This window comes from Ammodytes marinus (assembly GCF_949987685.1).
Source record: "Ammodytes marinus genome assembly, chromosome: 8".
NCBI lineage: Eukaryota > Metazoa > Chordata > Actinopteri > Uranoscopiformes > Ammodytidae > Ammodytes > Ammodytes marinus.
In genome coordinates, this window is record NC_137212.1 from 23,649,068 (window position 1) to 23,669,520 (window position 20,453).

A 20,453-nucleotide genomic window follows, 5' to 3' on the forward strand; every position below is an offset into this window, starting at 1 on the left:
CACTGGAAAACTACTGAAAACATCACAATATAAAGCTCACTAACAGCTCGATATTTGTGGTGCATTAATTTTATATTTTGCAATATTTTTCTTGTCAAACAAGAAATGAATAAAAATATGTATACTGAATCTGTCTATCCATGGTCTGACAAGCTTTTTTCCCTCTGGATCTTTGATCATTTATTGACATGTCATTAACATTTGACATTCATTCCATTAAGTGTTACATAATGCCATGAGTTAATACTGACGCGTTTGTTTATCAATATTGAGAGAGCTGCTTAAAGTATACAATATTTGACAATACATTCATTATCGACTCCACTTTTGGAGCTTTGTGTTTTAAATTCAATTTTAAACTTCAAAGAAAACTGGACATGAATCTTCAGATAAACTTATCCTGTTGGAGTAACATTGTTCCTCCATTGTAACATAATACAACCATAGATTAATAAGAACGCAAATGTTAAAAATTGTTTTGTTAAAGCATGAAAAACTTTGCTTTCTGCCCAAAAACCAAAATACATGTTGCAAATGATACTTTATGTGATTGCCAATTGCATTCAGCTGAACTGCAAACCAGATGGATTAGATGCTTTTTATTCCTACTGCACTTTGAACTTGATGGCTTGTTTCTGTGTACAAAATAAACATTAATCTAAGTCTAAGGTCACTGATTGACAGCGAGGGATTGGATTTATCTTGTGCTATTATATAATATATTACTATTAGTGCTGTCAGTTTAACGCGTTATTAACGGCGTTAACGCAAACCCATTTTAACGGCGATAATTTTTTTATCGCGCGATTAACGCTCGTCATGGCCTAGCAAACGTTGTAGTTTTTTCACAAGCTGTTGAATCAACTAGTAATGTTTGAACAACTGAAACACCACAAACTATACATATGGCTCACAGTTAAGTTACTTTGAATTCAGACGGAACATGTCCTACTGCGTAATTTCACATTAAAATAATTTAACTGGCAAAACGGCTAAACGTCCAGTCAATTCTGACTTTTATTTTGAAGCAGAAACTGGAACATAGCACTTCCTAGCTCAGCTGCGCAACCTTCACTAGTAGAGTCTTCCGTGTGTGAGTCTGGGACTTCGCGGAAAAATAACAGGAAAGAAAGCTTGTCATTTGCAGAAGTCTTACTTATAACTCTGCACGCACAACAAAACCTCCATGAACATTAATGCGATTAATCGCGATTAAATATTTTAATAGTTTGACAGCACTAATTACTATGTTTTGGGGGTTGGTGGTGTAGTGGTTAGCTTCCCCCTAGAGAGGACTCAGTCCGCATCGCAGCAGAACCGGTTTGAATCCGACTCGTGGTCGGTTCTCTGCATGTCCTCCCTTCTTTGCCCCATTTCATTTCTGTCTCTCCAAATCTGTCTAATAAATTGAAAAACGGCAAGAAAAAATAAAATTATTGTTTTCAGGCATAATAACATTTTATGATTATTACTTTAGGTTCCATCGTTTTCACCATGGCAGAGGTCATGTTTGTTAAGAAAAAAGTAGGTTTGTCCGTAGCTGTGTAAGCACAATGCGTCACATGCACCTTTGGACTGACTGATGTTTTTTATATATTTTTTTTCAGTCTGTCCTGTAATGTAAAAACCCTGAAGTGTTTAAAGGGAAACGATCACACCTTCCTCCGGTGGCTGGTTTAACTTTTCTAACAATGTGGCTTTATGATTATTTGTTGGGTTTGGACCTCAAGGTGCTATTACTATTTATTTTCATTTTTCTCCTAATAGCAGACTTTCTCAAAAACAGGAATCCTCCAAATTATCCTCCCGGACCATTGGCTCTTCCCATTGTGGGTCATCTTTTGAGTTTGGACAGTGAATATCCACAAAAATATTTTGCCAAGGTAAAGTTTAGTACACAGTATAGTTTTCATCTGATATTGCTTGTAAGCTTAAAGATCAAATTATTATATGTGATAAACTTGATAAGTTGATACATTTTGCATTTGTTTTCTACATTTGTTTTTAAATTTAGAAGACTAGTTTTGTTAAATTTGACAGAATTTGCAATCAGTTCAAGATCTACGTATTTAAAACACTGTTGCGCGATACTTATCAGGATGTGGGCATATGTGGACAGTACAAATATGCATAACTTTGCCAGAGAACAAAGAAATGAAAGCCATGTCAATTAAGTTTTATACATACACCAAAAGACGCCTTAAAATAAGACATTTTGATGTAGAAACTATGGGCAGATATTTTTAAATATAAATGGAAATTCTGACTTGTAAGCACCATTGGCACAACCTACAAAAGTAGGTTTTGTTTTTAATGACTTTAAAAGTTCATATGATGCAGTGATCTGTTGTGGCTCATTTGTGTTTTTTCATTGATGTGTTGTCAACAGTTGGCTGACGTTTATGGCAATGTGTCCAGTGTTCGTCTAGGCAGTCATAAGATTGTGCTTGTGTCTGGATACAAGATGGTGAAGGAAGCCATTGTGACACAAGCTGAGAACTTTGCGGATCGACCCTATAATGCACTATTCGACAGGTTTTACTCAGGATCTTCAGGTGTATAAATCTTACTCGTTCTCTTTTCTTATGCTGTACAGAAAGTAGTCCCCTCCGAGTCATTAACCCTGTGTCCTTTGCATGCCTGTTTTAGGTGGTCTGTTCACTAGCAATGGTGAAAAATGGAAGAAACAGCGACGCTTTGCTTTGTCTACTTTACGTAGCTTTGGCCTGGGAAAAAGCCCCATGGAGCAGAGTATCTCTGAGGAGATCAGACACCTGCAGGATGAGATAGACAAGGAGAAAGGTGTTTCACATAAGTAAAAATTAAATTCATGCACATAAGCTTCTCAGCAAAATAAAATCCTTTAACAGTGGACTCTTCTCATATAGGTCAACTCTTCAACCCAGCTGGCCTCTTCAACAACGCTGTGTCCAACATCATTTGCCAGCTGGTGATGGGGAAACGGTTTGAATACAGCGACCACAACTTCCAGATCATGCTGAAGTATTTATCTGAAACTCTTCAGCTTCAGGGAAATATATGGGCTACAGTAAGTCAGTAACATCGATTAGTCAAAGTCAATCAAGACTGTGACCACGGGGCGGCAGTGGCGAAGTGGGCAGGGAGGTCGCCTCTGGAGTGCAGGGTCAGAGGTTTGATCCACCGCCTATCCTCCACATGTCGAAGTGTCCTTGGGCAAGACATCGAATCCCGATTTGCTCCTGATAGTTAGCTTGCACCCTGCGTGGTAGCTGCTGCTATCGGTGTATGAATGTGTGTGTTATTGGGTGAATGTGTACAAAACAATGTAAAGCACTTTGAGTCTGTGAAAAACCAGGTAAAAGCGTTATATGAGTGGAGTCCATTTACCATTTCCATTTACCATGGACCTATTAAGAAAGACTGTGATAGGCTTAGGCGCTCTGAGCTTGCACCACAGTTTCCCTCCTGAAATCTATTTTAAAATGCTCGATTCTGTTGGATTAAAGCTATCATTTGGCTTTTATATAAGGTGTTAAGTACGTTAAGTATGTTAACGTACTGAGTATTCTAGTGGGATTGTGGGATTCAATCCTCCTGAACCTGTGGTCAAAATGTATGGTAAAAAACCATGTGAATGAAAGTTTCTCTCATCTTTTCTTTTGAATAGCTGTATCAGTCATTCCCTACAGTGATGAAGCACTTGCCGGGTCCTCACAACAAAATGTTCAGCGACTTCGATGCCATCCTCGACTTCATCAGTCAGGAAGTCAAGTCACACAAGGAGGATGTGGACCGCAGCAATCCCCGAGACTACATTGACGCTTTCATCATTGAAATGGAGAAGGTATTTGAACATTAGCATTACATCCCCTGAATTATACATCATAGTGTAACTTTACCTCTCAATCTACCTGAATACCACTTTTTATCTTTTCCCCATTTCTGATTAGCATAAAGAGTCTGACCTTGGCTTCACTGAGACCAATCTGGCTATGTGTTCTCTGGATCTGTTCCTGGCTGGAACAGAGACAACCTCCACCACTTTGCTTTGGGCTTTGGTTTACCTCATAAAAAGCCCTGATATCCTGGGTAGGTGACAAACACCAAAGTCAATTCATCCTGAAGGGAACAAGCACATCTGCCCCAAATGTCACGGTATCCATCCAATACTTGTTGGACCCACAAACCATTAAACAACGCAACATTTCGTTAGCATGGCTAAAAACAGAAGGGATTATTTGTACTGTATCACTTATTAAATAAGTAAATCACTTATTATTTCTTTTAAATTTCATATTTTGAAGAAGAAGACCAATTAAATTGTATTCATGTTCAGACAAATGCATTTTATCTGTAGCAATGTTCTGTCCAGGAAGTTAAAACTGATAGCAAATGTTTTAATTAAAATGTCTAAATTTGACTACTACTACTACTACTACTACCAATAATAATAATAATAATAATGATAATAATAATAATAATAATAATAATAATAATAATAATAATAATAATAATAATAATAATAATAATAATAATAATAATAATAATAATTTAATAAATATATATACTTTTTTTACCCTGTTTCCCCCTCATTCCTCCTGTTCATACTGACCAACTCCCCTCTCAAATTTCAAACGCCACAAAAACTGATTCCTTCAATTTTCTTGTCATTTTAGCCAAGGTCCAGGCAGAGATTGACAAAGTAATCGGACAGAACCGCCTTCCCACTATGGCAGACAGACTCAACCTGCCCTACACTGATGCTGTCATTCATGAGATCCAGAGGATGGGAAACATTATTCCTCTCAATGCATTCAGAGTGGCTGCCAAGGACACAACCCTGGATGGTTACTTCATACCAAAGGTGTATTTGATACACACTAATTTTAAGTGTTAAGATTATTTCCATGATATGCAAGTGTTGTTGCTGTTGATGCGTTTCCTGGTGTTGACCTATGGATCATTTATTTAGGGTACGACCTTGTTGCCCATCCTGACCTCTGTGCTGTTTGACAAGACTGAGTGGGAGACTCCAGACAGTTTCAACCCTGGACACTTCCTAGATGCAGAGGGAAAGTTTAGGAAGAATGAAGCTCTCCTGGCTTTTTCTGCAGGTAAACCACTTTCACGCCAAGCTAAAGCATCACCTGAGTAACAATCTAAGTTGTGTCCTGAACTCTTCATGCATGGCTGTGTTTTTGGACTCTTTAGGGAAACGTGTGTGTCTTGGAGAAGGCCTCGCTAAGATGGAGCTGTTCCTGTTTTTGGTCGGTTTACTACAAAAGTACTCCTTCTCCATTCCCGAAGGAGTAGAGTTGAGTACAGAAGGAGTTCCTGGAGTTACACGTGTACCACATCCATTCAAGGTTCACGCCAAGACTCGCTGAATTCTGCACCATCTCACTGACCTATTTTCATCCAACCAAGGTGTAACAGAAAATACTAAGCTGAATGTTTTGGAAGAGAAAACTTTATCTCCCTTTAACTTTTTAATCTAAACCTTTCAATGTTGCATGATTGCCTCGGCCGATGTACTTAGGATGTGATACTTCTCTCTGGTTGTATATATAATTCTGTGTGCTAATTATTCTCTTAACAGACACACACAACCAAACGTACAATTATATACATTTGTGTCACAGATAGTTCAGGTGGTTTGGGAGAATTTGTAAAAAATATACATTTATGGCTGATGACTTATTGAAGAGCCATTGAAAATAACAATATAAAGTATATCAATATATAAATGTATATTGAAAAAAAAAGATTAGTTATTATTATGTGATTATTGTTACCTCTATTATTTATCACTTTAGTAGGCCTTTGTGTCTCAGAAGGTTGGAGATTAGCAAAAGTGTAACCATCTGGTGACCCCTAGTGGTGGGGTATCTATGCCAGAAGCCTATTATCTAAGTTTGTACCAGGTTGTCAGATTTCAAGTTCACAATCGATTGGGAAGGAGATTGATAGAAGCACACTACACTGGAAGATAAATGAGACCTCCTACCAACAGAAACCATTGAAAAAATAAAAGCAATGTAATTATAAAGGTATCTTAATAAGTCGTATTTGTACCAATGCAGTACAGCAATGAAAATATTGACCAAATAATATTGTCAAATAAAAACAGATTTACTCAGTCCTTCAAATACACTTGAATGTATCCTGAACATATCAATGGTGCTTACTAATCTTTAATGACCTTCCTGAACTGATGTCTGTAATCGGAATTAACTTCGACTGTTTATTACTTGTTGGAGACTTTAACATACAAGTTGACAAACCCGAGTGCTAAAGAATTATGCTTTCTCAGCCTATTCATAACAAAGGTCACACCTTTGACCGTATCATTTCCAAGGGCCTGAACATTTCGAAAGTAGCGGTGTCTGATGTGGGTCTCTCTGATCTCTGTCCACACAAATGATCAAGCTAAGGTAATTAAAAAATGGTATATTACTGAAAAAACAGTAAAACATTTATTCAGGCATTTTCTTCAACACCCCTCCTCCCCTGTATCTCAGTTAATGAGCTTTGAAACAACTTCAACTCAAAAATTACAAATATAATTGACACTAATGCACCCACTAAGGTGAAGGTCATCTCTGGCAAGAAATTATCTCTGGGGTAATGTTGATATCTTCTGACAAGTTGAGGGAGTGTACAAGTTTTGATCTATTGACTTCAAAGACATGAGTCAGAAAGGCAGTCACTTGTGCACACTAAAATGTCCAGTGTGCTTATGTGTGTGTGCATGTGTGTGAATGAGGCAATTTTTTATTGAGCTTATTTTTATATAACTTTATCAAATTTGCAACAGAGAAATGGGAAATTACTGTCAAAATATTGTTTCACTTTAAATTCAAGGTGGGGGTCAAAAAATGTCGTTATAATGGAAGTCAATGGTACAAATTGTAAAACTGTGTGGATGGGTTCGATCCAAATTGATTATTATTCATCAGAATTTCCTGTTTGTTTTGTTGCACCTGTTGGGGAAACCTTCGTTTCCCCTATATCATTCATTAGTACATGGAATATAACGATTTCACTGGAAAACAACTGAAGACACCACAATATATAAAGCTCACGAACACAGCTCGCTATTTGTGGTGCAGTCATTTTATATTTTGCAATATTTTTCTTGTCAAACAAGAAATGAATAAAAATATGTATACTGAATCTGTCTATCCATGGTCTGACAAGCTTTTTTCCCTCTGGATCTTTGATCATTTATTGACATGTCATTAACATTTGACATTCATTCCATTAAGTGTTACATAATGCCATGAGTTAATACTGACGCGTTTGTTTATCAATATTGAGAGAGCTGCTTAAAGTATACAATATTTGACAATATATTCATTATCGACTCCACCTTTGGAGCTTTGTATTTTTACTTGAGAAAATTTCAAACTTAAATGAAAACTGGACATGAAAATAAACTTATCCTGTTGGAGTAACATTGTTCCTCCATTGTAACATAATACAACCATAGATTAATATGAACCCAAATGTTAAGAATTGTTTTGTTAAAGCATGAAAAACTTTGCTTTCCGCCCAAAAACCAAAATACTTGTTGCAAATTATACTTTATAGCGTGACTATGTGATTGCCATTTGCAACTGAACTGCAAACCAGATGGATTAGATGCCTTTTATTCCTACATGGTGCATGTGACGCATTGTGCTTACACACCTACGGACACACCTACTTATTTCTTTACAAACATGACCTCTGCCATGGTGAAAACAATGGAACCTAAAGTAATACTCATATAATGTTATTATGCCTGAACATAGCAATTTTCTTTTTTGTTGCCATTTTTCAATTTATTAGACACATTTGTAGATACAGAGATGAAATGGGGCAAAGAAGGGAGGACATGCAGAGAACCGACCACGAGTCGGATTCAAACCAGTTCTGCTGCGATGCGGACTGAGTCCTCTCTAGGGGGAAGCTAACCACTACACCACCAACCCCCCGAAAATGGTAATAGTATATGATAGCACACACTAAATCCGAGTGCTAAAGAATTATGCTTTAAAAAATGTTTTTGGACTTTCTCAGCCTATTCATAACAAAGGTCACACCTTGGACCTAATCATTTCCAAGGGCCTGAACATTTCGAAAGTAGCGGTGTCTGATGTGGGTCTCTCTGATCTCTGTCCACACAAATGATCAAGCTAAGGTAATTAAAAAATGGTATATTACTGAAAAAAACAGTAAAACATTTATTCAGGCATTTTCTTCAACACCCCTCCTCCCCTGTATCTCAGTTAATGAGCTTGTAAATAACTTCAACTCAAAAATGACAAATATAATTGACACTAATGCACCCACTAAGGTGAAGGTCATCTCTGGCAAGAAATGATCTCTGGGGTAATGTTGATATCTTCTGACAAGTTGAGGGAGTGTACAAGTTTTGATCTATTGACTTCAAAGACATGAGTCAGAAAGGCAGTCACTTGTGCACACTAAAATGTCCAGTGTGCTTATGTGTGTGTGCATGTGTGTGAATGAGGCAATTTTTTATTGAGCTTATTTTTATATAACTTTATCAAATTTGCAACAGAGAAATGGGAAATTACTGTCAAAATATTGTTTCACTTTAAATTCAAGGTGGGGGTCAAAAAATGTCGTTATAATGGAAGTCAATGGTACAAATCGTAAAACTGTGTGGATGGGTTCGATCCAAATTGATTATTATTCATCAGAATTTCCTGTTAGTTTTGTTGCACCTGTTGGGGAAACCTTCGTTTCCCCTATATCATTCATTAGTACATGGAATATAACGATTTCACTGGAAAACAACTGAAGACACCACGATATATAAAGCTCACGAACACAGCTCGCTATTTGTGGTGCAGTCATTTTATATTTTGCAATATTTTTCTTGTCAAACAAGAAATGAATAAAAATATGTATACTGAATCTGTCTATCCATGGTCTGACAAGCTTTTTTCCCTCTGGATCTTTGATCATTTATTGACATGTCATTAACATTTGACATTCATTCCATTAAGTGTTACATAATGCCATGAGTTAATACTGACGCGTTTGTTTATCAATATTGAGAGAGCTGCTTAAAGTATACAATATTTGACAATATATTCATTATCGACTCCACCTTTGGAGCTTTGTATTTTTACTTGAGAAAATTTCAAACTTAAATGAAAACTGGACATGAAAATAAACTTATCCTGTTGGAGTAACATTGTTCCTCCATTGTAACATAATACAACCATAGATTAATATGAACCCAAATGTTAAGAATTGTTTTGTTAAAGCATGAAAAACTTTGCTTTCCGCCCAAAAACCAAAATACTTGTTGCAAATGATACTTTATAGCGTGACTATGTGATTGCCAGTTGCAACTGAACTGCAAACCAGATGGATTAGATGCCTTTTATTCCTACTGCACTTTGAACTTGATGGCTTGTTTCTGTGTACAATATAAACATTAATCAAAGTCTAAGGTCACTGATTGACAGCGAGGGATTGGACTTAGTGTGTGCTATCATATACTATTACCATTTTCGGGGGGTTGGTGGTGTAGTGGTTAGCTTCCCCCTAGAGAGGACTCAGTCCGCATCGCAGCAGAACCGGTTTGAATCCGACTCGTGGTCGGTTCTCTGCATGTCCTCCCTTCTTTGCCCCATTTCATCTCTGTCTCTCCAAATGTGTCAAACAAATTGTAAAACGGCAACAAAAAAGAAAATGATTATGTTCAGGCATAATAACATTTTATGATTATAACTTAAGGTTCCATCGTTCTCACCATGGCAGAGGTCATGTTTGTCAAGAAAAAAGTAGGTGTGTCCGTAGCTGGTTATGTAAGCACAATGCATCAGAATTTCCTGTTTGTTTTGTTGCACCTGTTGGGGAAACCAGCTTTTCCACTGTATCATTAGTACATGGAATATAACGATTTCACTGGAAAACAACTTATCAAACAAAAAATTAATAAAAATATGTATACTGAATCTGTCTATCCATGGTCTGACAAGCTTTTTTCCTTCTGGATCTTTGATCATTTATTGACATGTCATTAACATTTGACATTCATTCCATTACGTGTTACATAATGCCATGAGTTACTTCAGGCATAATAACATTTTATGAGTATTACTTTAGGTTCCATTGTTTTCACCATGGCAGAGGTCATGTTTGTCAAGAAAAAAGTAGGTGTGTCCGTAGCTGGTTATGTAAGCACAATGCGTCACATGCACCTTTGGACTGACTGATGTTTTTTATATACATTTGTTTTCAGTCTGTCCTGTAATTATAAACCCTGAAGTGTTTAAAGGGAAACGATCAGACCTTCCTCCGGTGGCTGATTTAACTCTTCTAACAATGTGGCTTTATAATTATTTGTTGGGTTTGGACCTCAAGGGGCTATTACTATTTATTTTCATTTTTCTCCTAATAGCAGACTTCCTCAAAAATAGGAATCCTCCAAATTATCCTCCCGGACCGTTGGCTCTTCCCATTGTGGGTCATCTTTTGAGTTTGGACAGTGAATATCCACAAAAATATTTTGCCAAGGTAAAGTTTAGTACATAATTTAGTTTTTATCTGATATTGCTTGTAAGCTTAAAGATCAAATATTATCTGTGATACACTTGATACATTTATATTTTTTTTCCAGATTTGTTTTTAAATTGAACAAGTTTTTGCTGAGCATATTTAAATTTTTTGGTCTGAAATTTAAATATATTTAAACTGGAGTAGCTTTGTTAAATAAGACTGAATTTGCAATAATTTAAGATCTATTTAAAACACTATTGTGCGACACTTATCAGGATGTGGGCATATGTGGACAGTACAAACATGCATAACTTTGCCAGAGAACAAAGAAATGAAAGCCATGTCAATTAAGTTTTATACATGCACCAAGAGACGCGTTAAAATAACACATTTTGATATAGAAACTATTGGCAGATATTTTTAAATATAAATGGAAATTCTAACTTGTAAGCACCATTGGCACAACCTACAAAAGTAGGTTTTGTTTTTTAATGACTTTAAAAGTTCATATGATGCAGTGATCTGTTGTGGCTCATTTGTGTTTTTTCATTGATGTGTTGTCAACAGTTGGCTGACGTTTATGGGAATGTGTCCAGTGTTCGTCTAGGCAGTGATAAGATTGTGCTTGTGTCTGGATACAAGATGGTGAAGGAAGCCATTGTGACACAAGCTGAGAACTTTGCGGATCGACCCTACGATGCAATATCGGACAGGTTTTACTCAGGAACTTCAGGTGAATAAATCTTACTCGTTCTCTTTTCTTATGCTGTACAGAAATGAGTCCCCCCCCCCCCCGAGTCATTAACCCTGTGTCCTTTGCATGCTTGTTTTAGGTGGTCTGTTCAGTAGCAGTGGTGAAATATGGAAGAAACAGCGACGCTTTGCTTTGTCTACTTTACGTAGCTTTGGCCTGGGCAAAAGCCCCATGGAGCAGAGTATCTCTGAGGAGATCAGACACCTGCAGGATGAGATAGACAAGGAGAAAGGTGTTTCACATAAGTACAAATTAAATGCATGCACATAAGCTTTTCAGCTGAAGAATTTTTTTTAACAGTGGACTCTTCTCCTACAGGTCAACTCTTCAACCCAGCTAGACTCTTTAACAACGCTGTGTCCAACATCATTTGCCAGCTGGTGATGGGGAAACGGTTTGAATACAGCGACCACAACTTCCAGATCATGCTGAAGTATTTATCTGAAAGTCTTCAGCTTCAGGGAAATATATGGGCTACAGTAAGTCAGTAACATCGATTTGTCAAAGTCAATCAATCAGACTGTGACCATGGACCTATTAACCCATTGATGACTATGGCAATCTAGGATGCATGTCCTTAATGCCTGAGGGTTTTCTGAAAAAATAGTACGAATTGTCAAGTCTACCAAAACCTTAATATCTAAGCCTGTGTAGCACATAGAAACATGAAATAAAATACATTTAAAAGTTAAGGTTCACATGTTTTATTTAAACATGCTCCCTTAGCGCTTACAAACCAACAAATATTTCTAAAAATCGTCAAAATTAGATGAATTCGAAAATTATTAAATATTGTTAATAAATAGATGCAATGTGTTGTGTGATTTTCGTCAGTAGTCTATAGTAGACCTTGATTCTGCGCACCAAACGCCACTAACTGTTCTGTCGCCGACATAGCTGGCGTATTTTTTTTATTATTTTTTTTATTTTTATTTCTTTTGATTGACATGATTTTCGGCAAACCACACAACTTTTGGGTGGTCACGTGGTCTTAAAAAAATCAACAAAACCCACCTCATGTGTATTTGAACCAATGACAGTGCATTCAATGCTGGGAATGCCATGAAAATTAGATAAAGTAATAATGCTGCACGATGCAGCATCAGGCAGGAGAGCCAATGTGGCATCGCGCAGCAGCCGTCATCAATGGGTTAAGAAAGACTGTGATAGGCTTAGGCGCTCTGAGCATGCTCCACAGTTTCCCTCCTGACATCTATTTTAAAAGTCTCGTTTCTGTTGGATTAAAGCTATCATTTGGCTTTTATATAAGGTGTTAAGTACGTTAAGTATGTTAACGTACTGAGTATTGTAGTGGGATTGTGGGATTCAATCCTCCTGAACCTGTGGTCAAAATGTATGGTAAAAAACCGTGTGAATGAAAGTTTCTCTCATCTTTTCTTTTCAATAGCTGTATCAGTCATTCCCTACAGTGATGAAGCACTTGCCGGGTCCTCACAACAAAATGTTCAGCCACTTCGATGCCATCCTCGACTTCATCAGTCAGGAAGTCAAGTCACACAAGGAGGATGTGGACCACAACAATCCCAGAGACTACATTGACGCTTTCATCATTGAAATAGAAAAGGTATTTGAACATTAGCATTACATCCCCTGAATAGTGTAACTTTACCTCTTAATCTACCTGAATACCACTTATTTATCTTTTCCCCATTTCTGATTAGCATAAAGAGTCTGACCTTGGCTTCACTGAGACCAATCTGGCTATGTGTTCTCTGGATCTGTTCCTGGCTGGAACAGAGACAACCGCTACCACTTTGCTTTGGGCTTTGGTTTACCTCATAAAAAGCCCTGATATCCTGGGTAGGTGACAAACACCAAAGTCAATTCATCCTGAAGGGAACAAGCACATCTGCACCAAATATCAGGGTATCCATCCAATACTTGTTGGACCCACAAACCATTAAACAACGCAACATTTCGTTAGCATGGCTAAAAACAGAAGGGATTATTTGTACTGTATCACTTATTAAATAAGTAAATCACTTATTATTTCTTTTAAATTTCTTATTTAGAAGAAGAAGACCAATTAAATTATATTCATGTTCAGACAAATGCATTTTATCAGTAGCAATGTTCTGTCCAGGAAGTTGCTGATAGCAAATGTTTTAATTAGAAATGTCTCAATAATAATAATAATAATAATAATAATAACAACAACAACAACAACAACAACAACAACAACAACAACGACAACAATAATAATAATAATAATAATTATAATAATAATAATAATAAAAATTTAATAAATATTTTTTGTTTTTGAACCCTGTTTACCCCTCATTCCTTCTGTTCATACTGACCAACTCCCCTCTCAAAATTAACTGTAAGCAGTGAGCGACAAACGCCACAAAAACTGATTCCTTCAATTTTCTTGTCATTTTAGCCAAGGTCCAGGCAGAGATTGACAAAGTAATCGGACAGAACCGCCTTCCCACCATGGCAGACAGACTCAACCTGCCCTACACTGATGCTGTCATTCATGAGATCCAGAGGATGGCAAACATTGTTCCTCTCAATGCATTCAGAATGGCTGCCAAGGACACAACCCTGGATGGTTACTTCATACCAAAGGTGCATTTAAGTTAACACACAGTAGAGGTTAAAGAAAATATCAATGCACCAAACGTCATATACTGTATCGATTCTTTGAAGTGCTGTATCAATATTTTAGGAATAGTTTACGTGGTGACATTGGTTTTGTGTTGTATTTAAGCCTCCGACCGCTATTTGGCAGCATGCTTTTAGCCACTTGACTCTCCCGTTGCACTCCGCTCCCTAGACAAAGAAATCTCGGGAGAGTACAGGCCTCGGGCCGTGGATACCACGCACATTAGTCAGTAGAATTCACCAATGCTGTTAAGTGTTAAGATTATCTATGATATGTGAGTGTTGTTGCTGTTGATGCGTTTCCTGGTGTTGACCTATGGATCATTTATTTAGGGTACGACCTTGTTGCCCATCCTGACCTCTGTGCTGTTTGACAAGACTGAGTGGGAGACTCCAGACACTTTCAACCCTGGACACTTCCTAGATGCAGAGGGAAAGTTTAGGAAGAATGAAGCTCTCCTGGCTTTTTCTGCAGGTAAACCACTTTCACGCCAAGCTAAAGCATCACCTGAGTAACAATCTAAGTTGTGTCCTGAACTCTTCATGCATGGCTGTGTTTGTGGACTCTTTAGGGAAACGTGTGTGTCTTGGAGAAGGCCTCGCTAAGATGGAGCTGTTCCTGTTTTTGGTCGGTTTACTACAGAAGTACTCCTTCTCCATTCCCGAAGGAGTAGAGTTGAGTACAGAAGGAGTTCCTGGATTTACACGTGTACCACATCCATTCAAGGTTCACGCCAAGACTCGCTGAATTCTGCACCATCTCACTGACCTATTTTCATCCAACCAAGGTGTAACAGACAATATTTAGCTAAATGTTTTGGAAGAGAAAACTTACCTTTCACTGTTGCATGATTGCCTAGGCCGATGTAGTTAGGATGTGATACTTCTCTCTGGTTGTATATATAATTCTGTGTGCTAATTATTCTCTTTACAGACACACACAAAACAAACGTACAATTATATACATTTGTGTCACAGATAGTTCAGGTGGTTTGGGGGAATTTGTAAAAATATACATTTATGACTGATGACTTATTGAAGAGCCATTGAAAATAACAACATAAAGCATATCAATATATAAATGTATATCAAACACAAAATGATTTGAAAATGATTAGTTATTATTATGTGATTATTATTACTTCTCTTGTTTATCACTTTACCAGGCCTTTGTGCCTCAGAAGGTACTAGTGTAACCATCTGGTGACCCCTAGTGGTCGGGTATCTTTGCCAGAAGCCTATATCTAAGTTTGTACCAGGTTACTTCAAATTTCAAGTTCACATTTGATTGGTAAGGAGATTGATAGTAGCACAATACATTTGAAGATAAATGAGACCTCCTACCCACAGAAACACACGTGACCATTGAGAAAATAAAAGCAATAAAGTAAAATAAAAAATATTTATAAAAGGTATCCTAATAAGTCATATTTGTACCATAGAGTACAGCTTTGAAAATATTGACCACAATTCATAAAAAAAGTCAAATAAAAACCGATTTACTCCGTGCTTCAAATAAACTTAAATGTATCCCATACGGCACCAGGAAGAAAAAAAAACATATCACCAGTGCTTATTAATCTTTAATAACCTTGCTGAACTGCTGTCTGTAATCTGGATTGAGTTTGCCTGTTTATTAATTGTTGGAGACTTTAACATATACATGTTGACAAACCCGAGGACAGAAGTGCTAAAGTATTGTTATGTGTCCTTTCTCAGCATGTGAACCAGCCTATTCATAACAAAGGTCACACCATCTTGGACTTATTCATTTCCAATGGCCTGAACATTTCCAAAGTAGCGGTGAATGATGTGGGTCTTTCTGATCATTCTTGTTTATTTTTTTGAGAGTATTGTCTCTGTGAACACAAATGATCAAACTAAGGTAATCTAAAAACTATTATTAAAAATGGTATATTACTGAAAAAAACTGCTAAACATTTATTCAGGCATTTTCTTCAACACCCCTCCTCCCCTGTATCTCAGTTAATGAGCTTGTAGATAACTTCAACTCCAAAATGACAAATATAATTGATACTATTGGACCCACTAAGGTGAAGGTCTTCTCTGGCAAGGAAAGATCTCCATGGAGAAATGCCCCACTGGTCAGAATAGAAAAAATAAATCGCCGTAAGGCATTTACCAGTTTAGTGTACAGTATAGTTTAATTGAAAATGTAACACCCTTGTAAAAGCAATTTAAACATTTCAGTGTTCATATAATACTGTAAAATTATTCACCTACATAGTTGGGGAAGGTTTGAAATCTATCCCAGTGCTCTAAATATTTCCTGTATGGAAGAAACATGTCTCAATATTTGCCATTAGATGGAGCCAAATGAATGATGGTCATCATGGCTGACATTCTCTTTTCTTGAACTTTATTAATCCTTTGAACAAAAGCTCCTTTAGTTTAATCATTATTCTTTTGCATGCCAGTGTTTAGTCCAACTCAGTTAACTCAATAAGGAAGTGTGCTGACATTGAGAAGATTTCCTGAGCCAGAGCCTTTATTATAACCTAACCCTTTACCTTTACATTATCTTACTTGGCCAACTGTATTGCTGATTCACTGAGTCATTAACTGAGTTAATCATTAGTTTTAAAATGATTAGGAAGATGACCTATGCACACTGCCAACCAGCCGGGTTTTCTTTTGTTTACTTTCCTTACCACCCAGATGATGTAAGAGACTATACCATTCTCTCGGCACAATCAAACTCTGATTTCACAGATGGCTTTTTTGAAATATAAATAATGTTGTTGACAATGTCCTTGTTATGCATCACAACAAAATGTATGTGGCAAGAGATTTTACATTCAAATAAGATTCATCACCACTTGAATTGAATTTACCATATTCCCAGAAAGACCCTTCAACCCCCATTACACATTGATAAATGGAGTGAGTGAAGTATCTTTGTGGGCTTCTTCCATCAAAAGTGAAATTTGGTTGATACAATGAATCCGCTGAGACAAGGCCAGGATGTACAGGACTCTTTATTGAAACAGCATTTTCTCAAGCCTTGCATGAGTCTGGACTGGCCATCGTCCAGTTTTCAAATTCCCTGACAAGAAATCTTAATGAGCTTCGATTACGAAATATGCATCAATATAGAGTAGACTATATAATCCAGTTAAGACTTCCTGACCCCTATAGTTGACCATAAAACACGCATACAGATCTGACATGTTTAATGACATCCTGCATGTAATTAGCATTAAATACTAGTAATGAGCATCCTTTCTGTATACCAAGGCTTTAAACGTGTTCTGTGCAATACACCTCAGTATGTAAAATCATATGCTCGGTTCACTTAACTACAAGCAGAGTCAACATATGTCCCTCTGAGATGTGTCTATCCTCGTGCACCAGTCCATCACACTTTGATCTTCAAGAGAGTTTCATACCAAACACGCAGTGGATTGACCCCATGGCCTCCGTACTTCACTCACACTCCCGTTTCTGCTTAGCTTTCTTTCCCACAGGTTCACAAGTCGTCTGTGTTCAACCTCTCCTATACAGTGCACTTACGTTTCAAAGGAAAATAAATGTGGCGTCTGTGTGAAAGGCTTCATAAGGCCTTTGAGGCATTAGAGTCCAGGATGCCTCCTAGGATCCTGTCTGAGGAAGTGTGGACTGTTTCCTGCTTCCCTCCCTCGTCTGTCCTCAGTGTCCTCCTCTTTCTCACTGTGCCAAGAGCTGGACCCAAAGACTCTGGTCATGCTTACGCTCCATAGGCACCATATTACTAACATAAGACCCTAATCGGTATTTACAAACGCAGAGTCCCAAATATGGCTGTGACAAAGGGCATGTCACCAGTTGCAGTCAGCACCAAACTGGCTTAAGACAATAGATACATTCACATGTCATTCCCTTCTGTTATTGTGGTGAGTGCATGCACTACATACAGTACAATTCAACTTTAAAAGGAATAGTTCAACATTTTACATTTTTTGATGCAGAAATGGGCAAAGGTCGCTTATCCAGGTTAAGTTATATTTGTTTTACTTACTTTTGGATGTCCAATTTTGTGTTTTATCACTCCTTTTTTTGTTGATAAAAGCACCTCAATCTTTTTTAAATGCTTTTTTTAAGACAGTTAACCCAGTCTCTTTGTAACAATGGGAATGAAGGTTTCAATTTAGCAAAATGAAAAGAAACTAAGAGACTTTCTACTTTTTCCACTCGTGTGCAATAGATACAGAAGCTTCCTGCAAGCAAAACTCAGAAATGCTTTGGCTCAAAAGCAGTAATGGGCTTAAAAAGTATGAGACTGATTTCAGATACCCTACTTTTTGTCTACAAAAGCATTAAAGCTATAGTGTGTAACTTCTGTTGCCCCCATGCGGAATTCTGAGTTATTACAACACTGTCCGCATCTACATGATGTAAGCCTGTGATCACGCATGAATTTTTATACCTTCTGCTATTCTTTCAACAACTAAAACATTTCATGGGCACTTCCACTGAGCTCCTATGTCAGTGCCTGGGGGTGACAACAGTTTGTGAATTCATTCATTTATATCAAAAAGTTACGCACTATAGCTCTAAAGGGCTTGCACAGTTTACATTTTGCAGCTCTTGTCCAAAGTGCCACACAGACCTGGGATCTTTCAAATTAGATGAAAAGATGGATACCACTTTGACAAATGCCATAGATTAGCACAAGAACTTGAAGCAGGGGAAAACAGCTAGGCTGTGTCCAAAGGTTAAATGTAGCTCTCTCACTAACACGTTATCATGGTGCATATTATTTTTATTTAAAAAAGAAGAAAAGTTGTTGCTTCACGCGGGGGTTATTTACCTGACAATTTCCTTATTATGTTTTTTTCAACCACAACCTGTTGGTTTTAGTATCTAAATCTTGGCAAGAAAGTGAACTATTCCTTTAAACGCTCCTTTATTTCCTGTGATTTTCCTTTTGTATTTATCTGCTCTGCACCTTAGATTGACTTTGATGTGAAGGGCTGAGTAGTGTGATCGGCACCCTGAAAACTAAGACTCATATACTTAGCACATATTTCATATCCTGCGTTTAGCCCAACAATGCAGCCTGAATGAATGCACACACCGAGTATACTAAAATGCTCACTGCCCATTCTTTCTGTCGGTCGTGAGTCGTGACTCGTGAATTGTGGGACGCTGACCTTTTTCAAAATCCCTCCTGGGTTCTCTTAGTATGATAAACACAAACAATAAAGACCAGTCACTGCTTTTTAAATGGTGATGACTTTGATGTGATGGTAATACGAACACTGTTGAATTCAGTCCTAGAAAGCAACTTTCCGCAGCTCTCTGTTGTAAAATACACATCTTTTTTCTTTATGTGGTTTCTGTAGCCCTATACTTTGCTTTTCGACTACATGTTTTTTGTCAGTAAAAAGTTTCAATGGGACACAATGCTGTGTTAAAAGTGTGTTTCAGGTATCACTCTTATTAAGACCCATATCTTATGCATATAAAGTATAGCGTTCGTGGCCTAATTTGGCCTCCTGCTTTCCAAACTCATCTTTGGTGTTTCTCTTTGTCTGCGAGTGGGCCAACAGTTTGTAGGATTCGTGATGCTTAATGTGGAAAATAAAATGCAGATAGAAAAGTCGAAAACGTTGTATTTTTTTTTTCTTTCCAGAGGTGCGTTTGGTGTGGAGTGCCCTCCAGGAAGTGTTGGTGAGGGAGGGGTTAGGCGGTTCAGTAGGCAGAGTGTCCCTATAGAAGTGACCAGGCCAGGAAACATGTGGATGTAGATCACACACACAGTAACATACAACCCCTTGCTCTCCCCTATAACCCTCCTGAATGTGTGCCAGCATCAACACACAAACCTCCTCCTCATCAGGAGAAATTATTTGTTGGTCATATGTGAATTGATGTAACATTTCATTGTTAGCTCATAGCCACACACAGTTACAGGTGTGCGGATTTATTTATTGGATCACGTAATGGTGGGCAGTCAAACACATCAAACACATAGCTTAAAATTATGGGGGAAAAATATTTTCCACTTTTCTATCTGTGTTTATTCGTCAAATGGTGCGAAGATGAACCTTTTCCCTTCTGTATTTCCTATAATACAAATGGATTGCTGCAGACAGTTATCCCTTGATTCTGCAGCTCTTCTCAGCCCCAGGGGTTGATGGCAACTTCAAGCTCTTGTTTTGGTTTTCTGGTCTCAGGTTCTCTCTGCTCTCATCAGCATTGTTTTCGACCATAGCAGGCAAACAATAAAATAAAATAGTCTAAAAGCTCACTGTGGCCTACGTTACACAGCTAAGGAAGGGACTATAGTTCTAGGAACATTTAGCATCTAAAGAGAAAAACATTTCCCTCAGGATGTGGTGGAGACCAACCATATAGCTAAAATAAAAAGGCATGCAGCAATATTGGCTTCACATTCATGGGGAGACACAGACATCCAGTGAAGTGTGAAGAAGCAACTCTTAAATTATTGTTTTCAAAGTGGCCCCCCAAAAAAACACCGGTAGGCCTACTGAATGAAAATGGATTTAAAATAAACTTAATCACCTCATTTATTCAATTGTGCTTTAATGTCTCATGCATA

General features: G+C 37.5%; 1 protein-coding gene across 1 annotated transcript; it reads left to right on the forward strand.

Moving 5' to 3' along the window:
• Positions 1 to 2,685: 2,685 nt before the first annotated feature.
• On the forward strand, positions 2,686 to 15,748 carry LOC307254461 (cytochrome P450 2J6-like). Its single transcript, XM_080032855.1, has 16 exons — positions 2,686 to 2,802; positions 2,889 to 3,049; positions 3,650 to 3,826; positions 3,933 to 4,071; positions 4,659 to 4,846; positions 4,955 to 5,096; positions 5,194 to 5,364; positions 10,277 to 10,524; positions 11,074 to 11,239; positions 11,340 to 11,492; positions 11,579 to 11,739; positions 12,669 to 12,845; positions 12,943 to 13,081; positions 13,665 to 13,852; positions 14,222 to 14,363; positions 14,461 to 15,748. Exons 1-16 carry the CDS (start codon positions 2,742 to 2,744, stop codon positions 14,634 to 14,636), a joined length of 2,589 nt encoding a protein of 862 aa, XP_079888981.1. The 5' UTR covers positions 2,686 to 2,741; the 3' UTR covers positions 14,637 to 15,748.
• Positions 15,749 to 20,453: the final 4,705 nt, after the last annotated feature.

What these genes read in the sequence shown, in the direction of transcription:
- LOC307254461 (XM_080032855.1), top strand. Translation starts at nt 2,742, where the DNA reads ATGGAGCAGAGTATCTCTGAGGAGATCAGACACCTGCAGGATGAGATA. An exon ending in ATGGTTACTTCATACCAAAG is followed by an intron (nt 4,847 to 4,954) that starts GTGTATTTGATA and finishes TCATTTATTTAG; the next exon opens with GGTACGACCTTGTTGCCCAT. An exon ending in CAAGGTTCACGCCAAGACTC is followed by an intron (nt 5,365 to 10,276) that starts GCTGAATTCTGC and finishes TAAACCCTGAAG; the next exon opens with TGTTTAAAGGGAAACGATCA.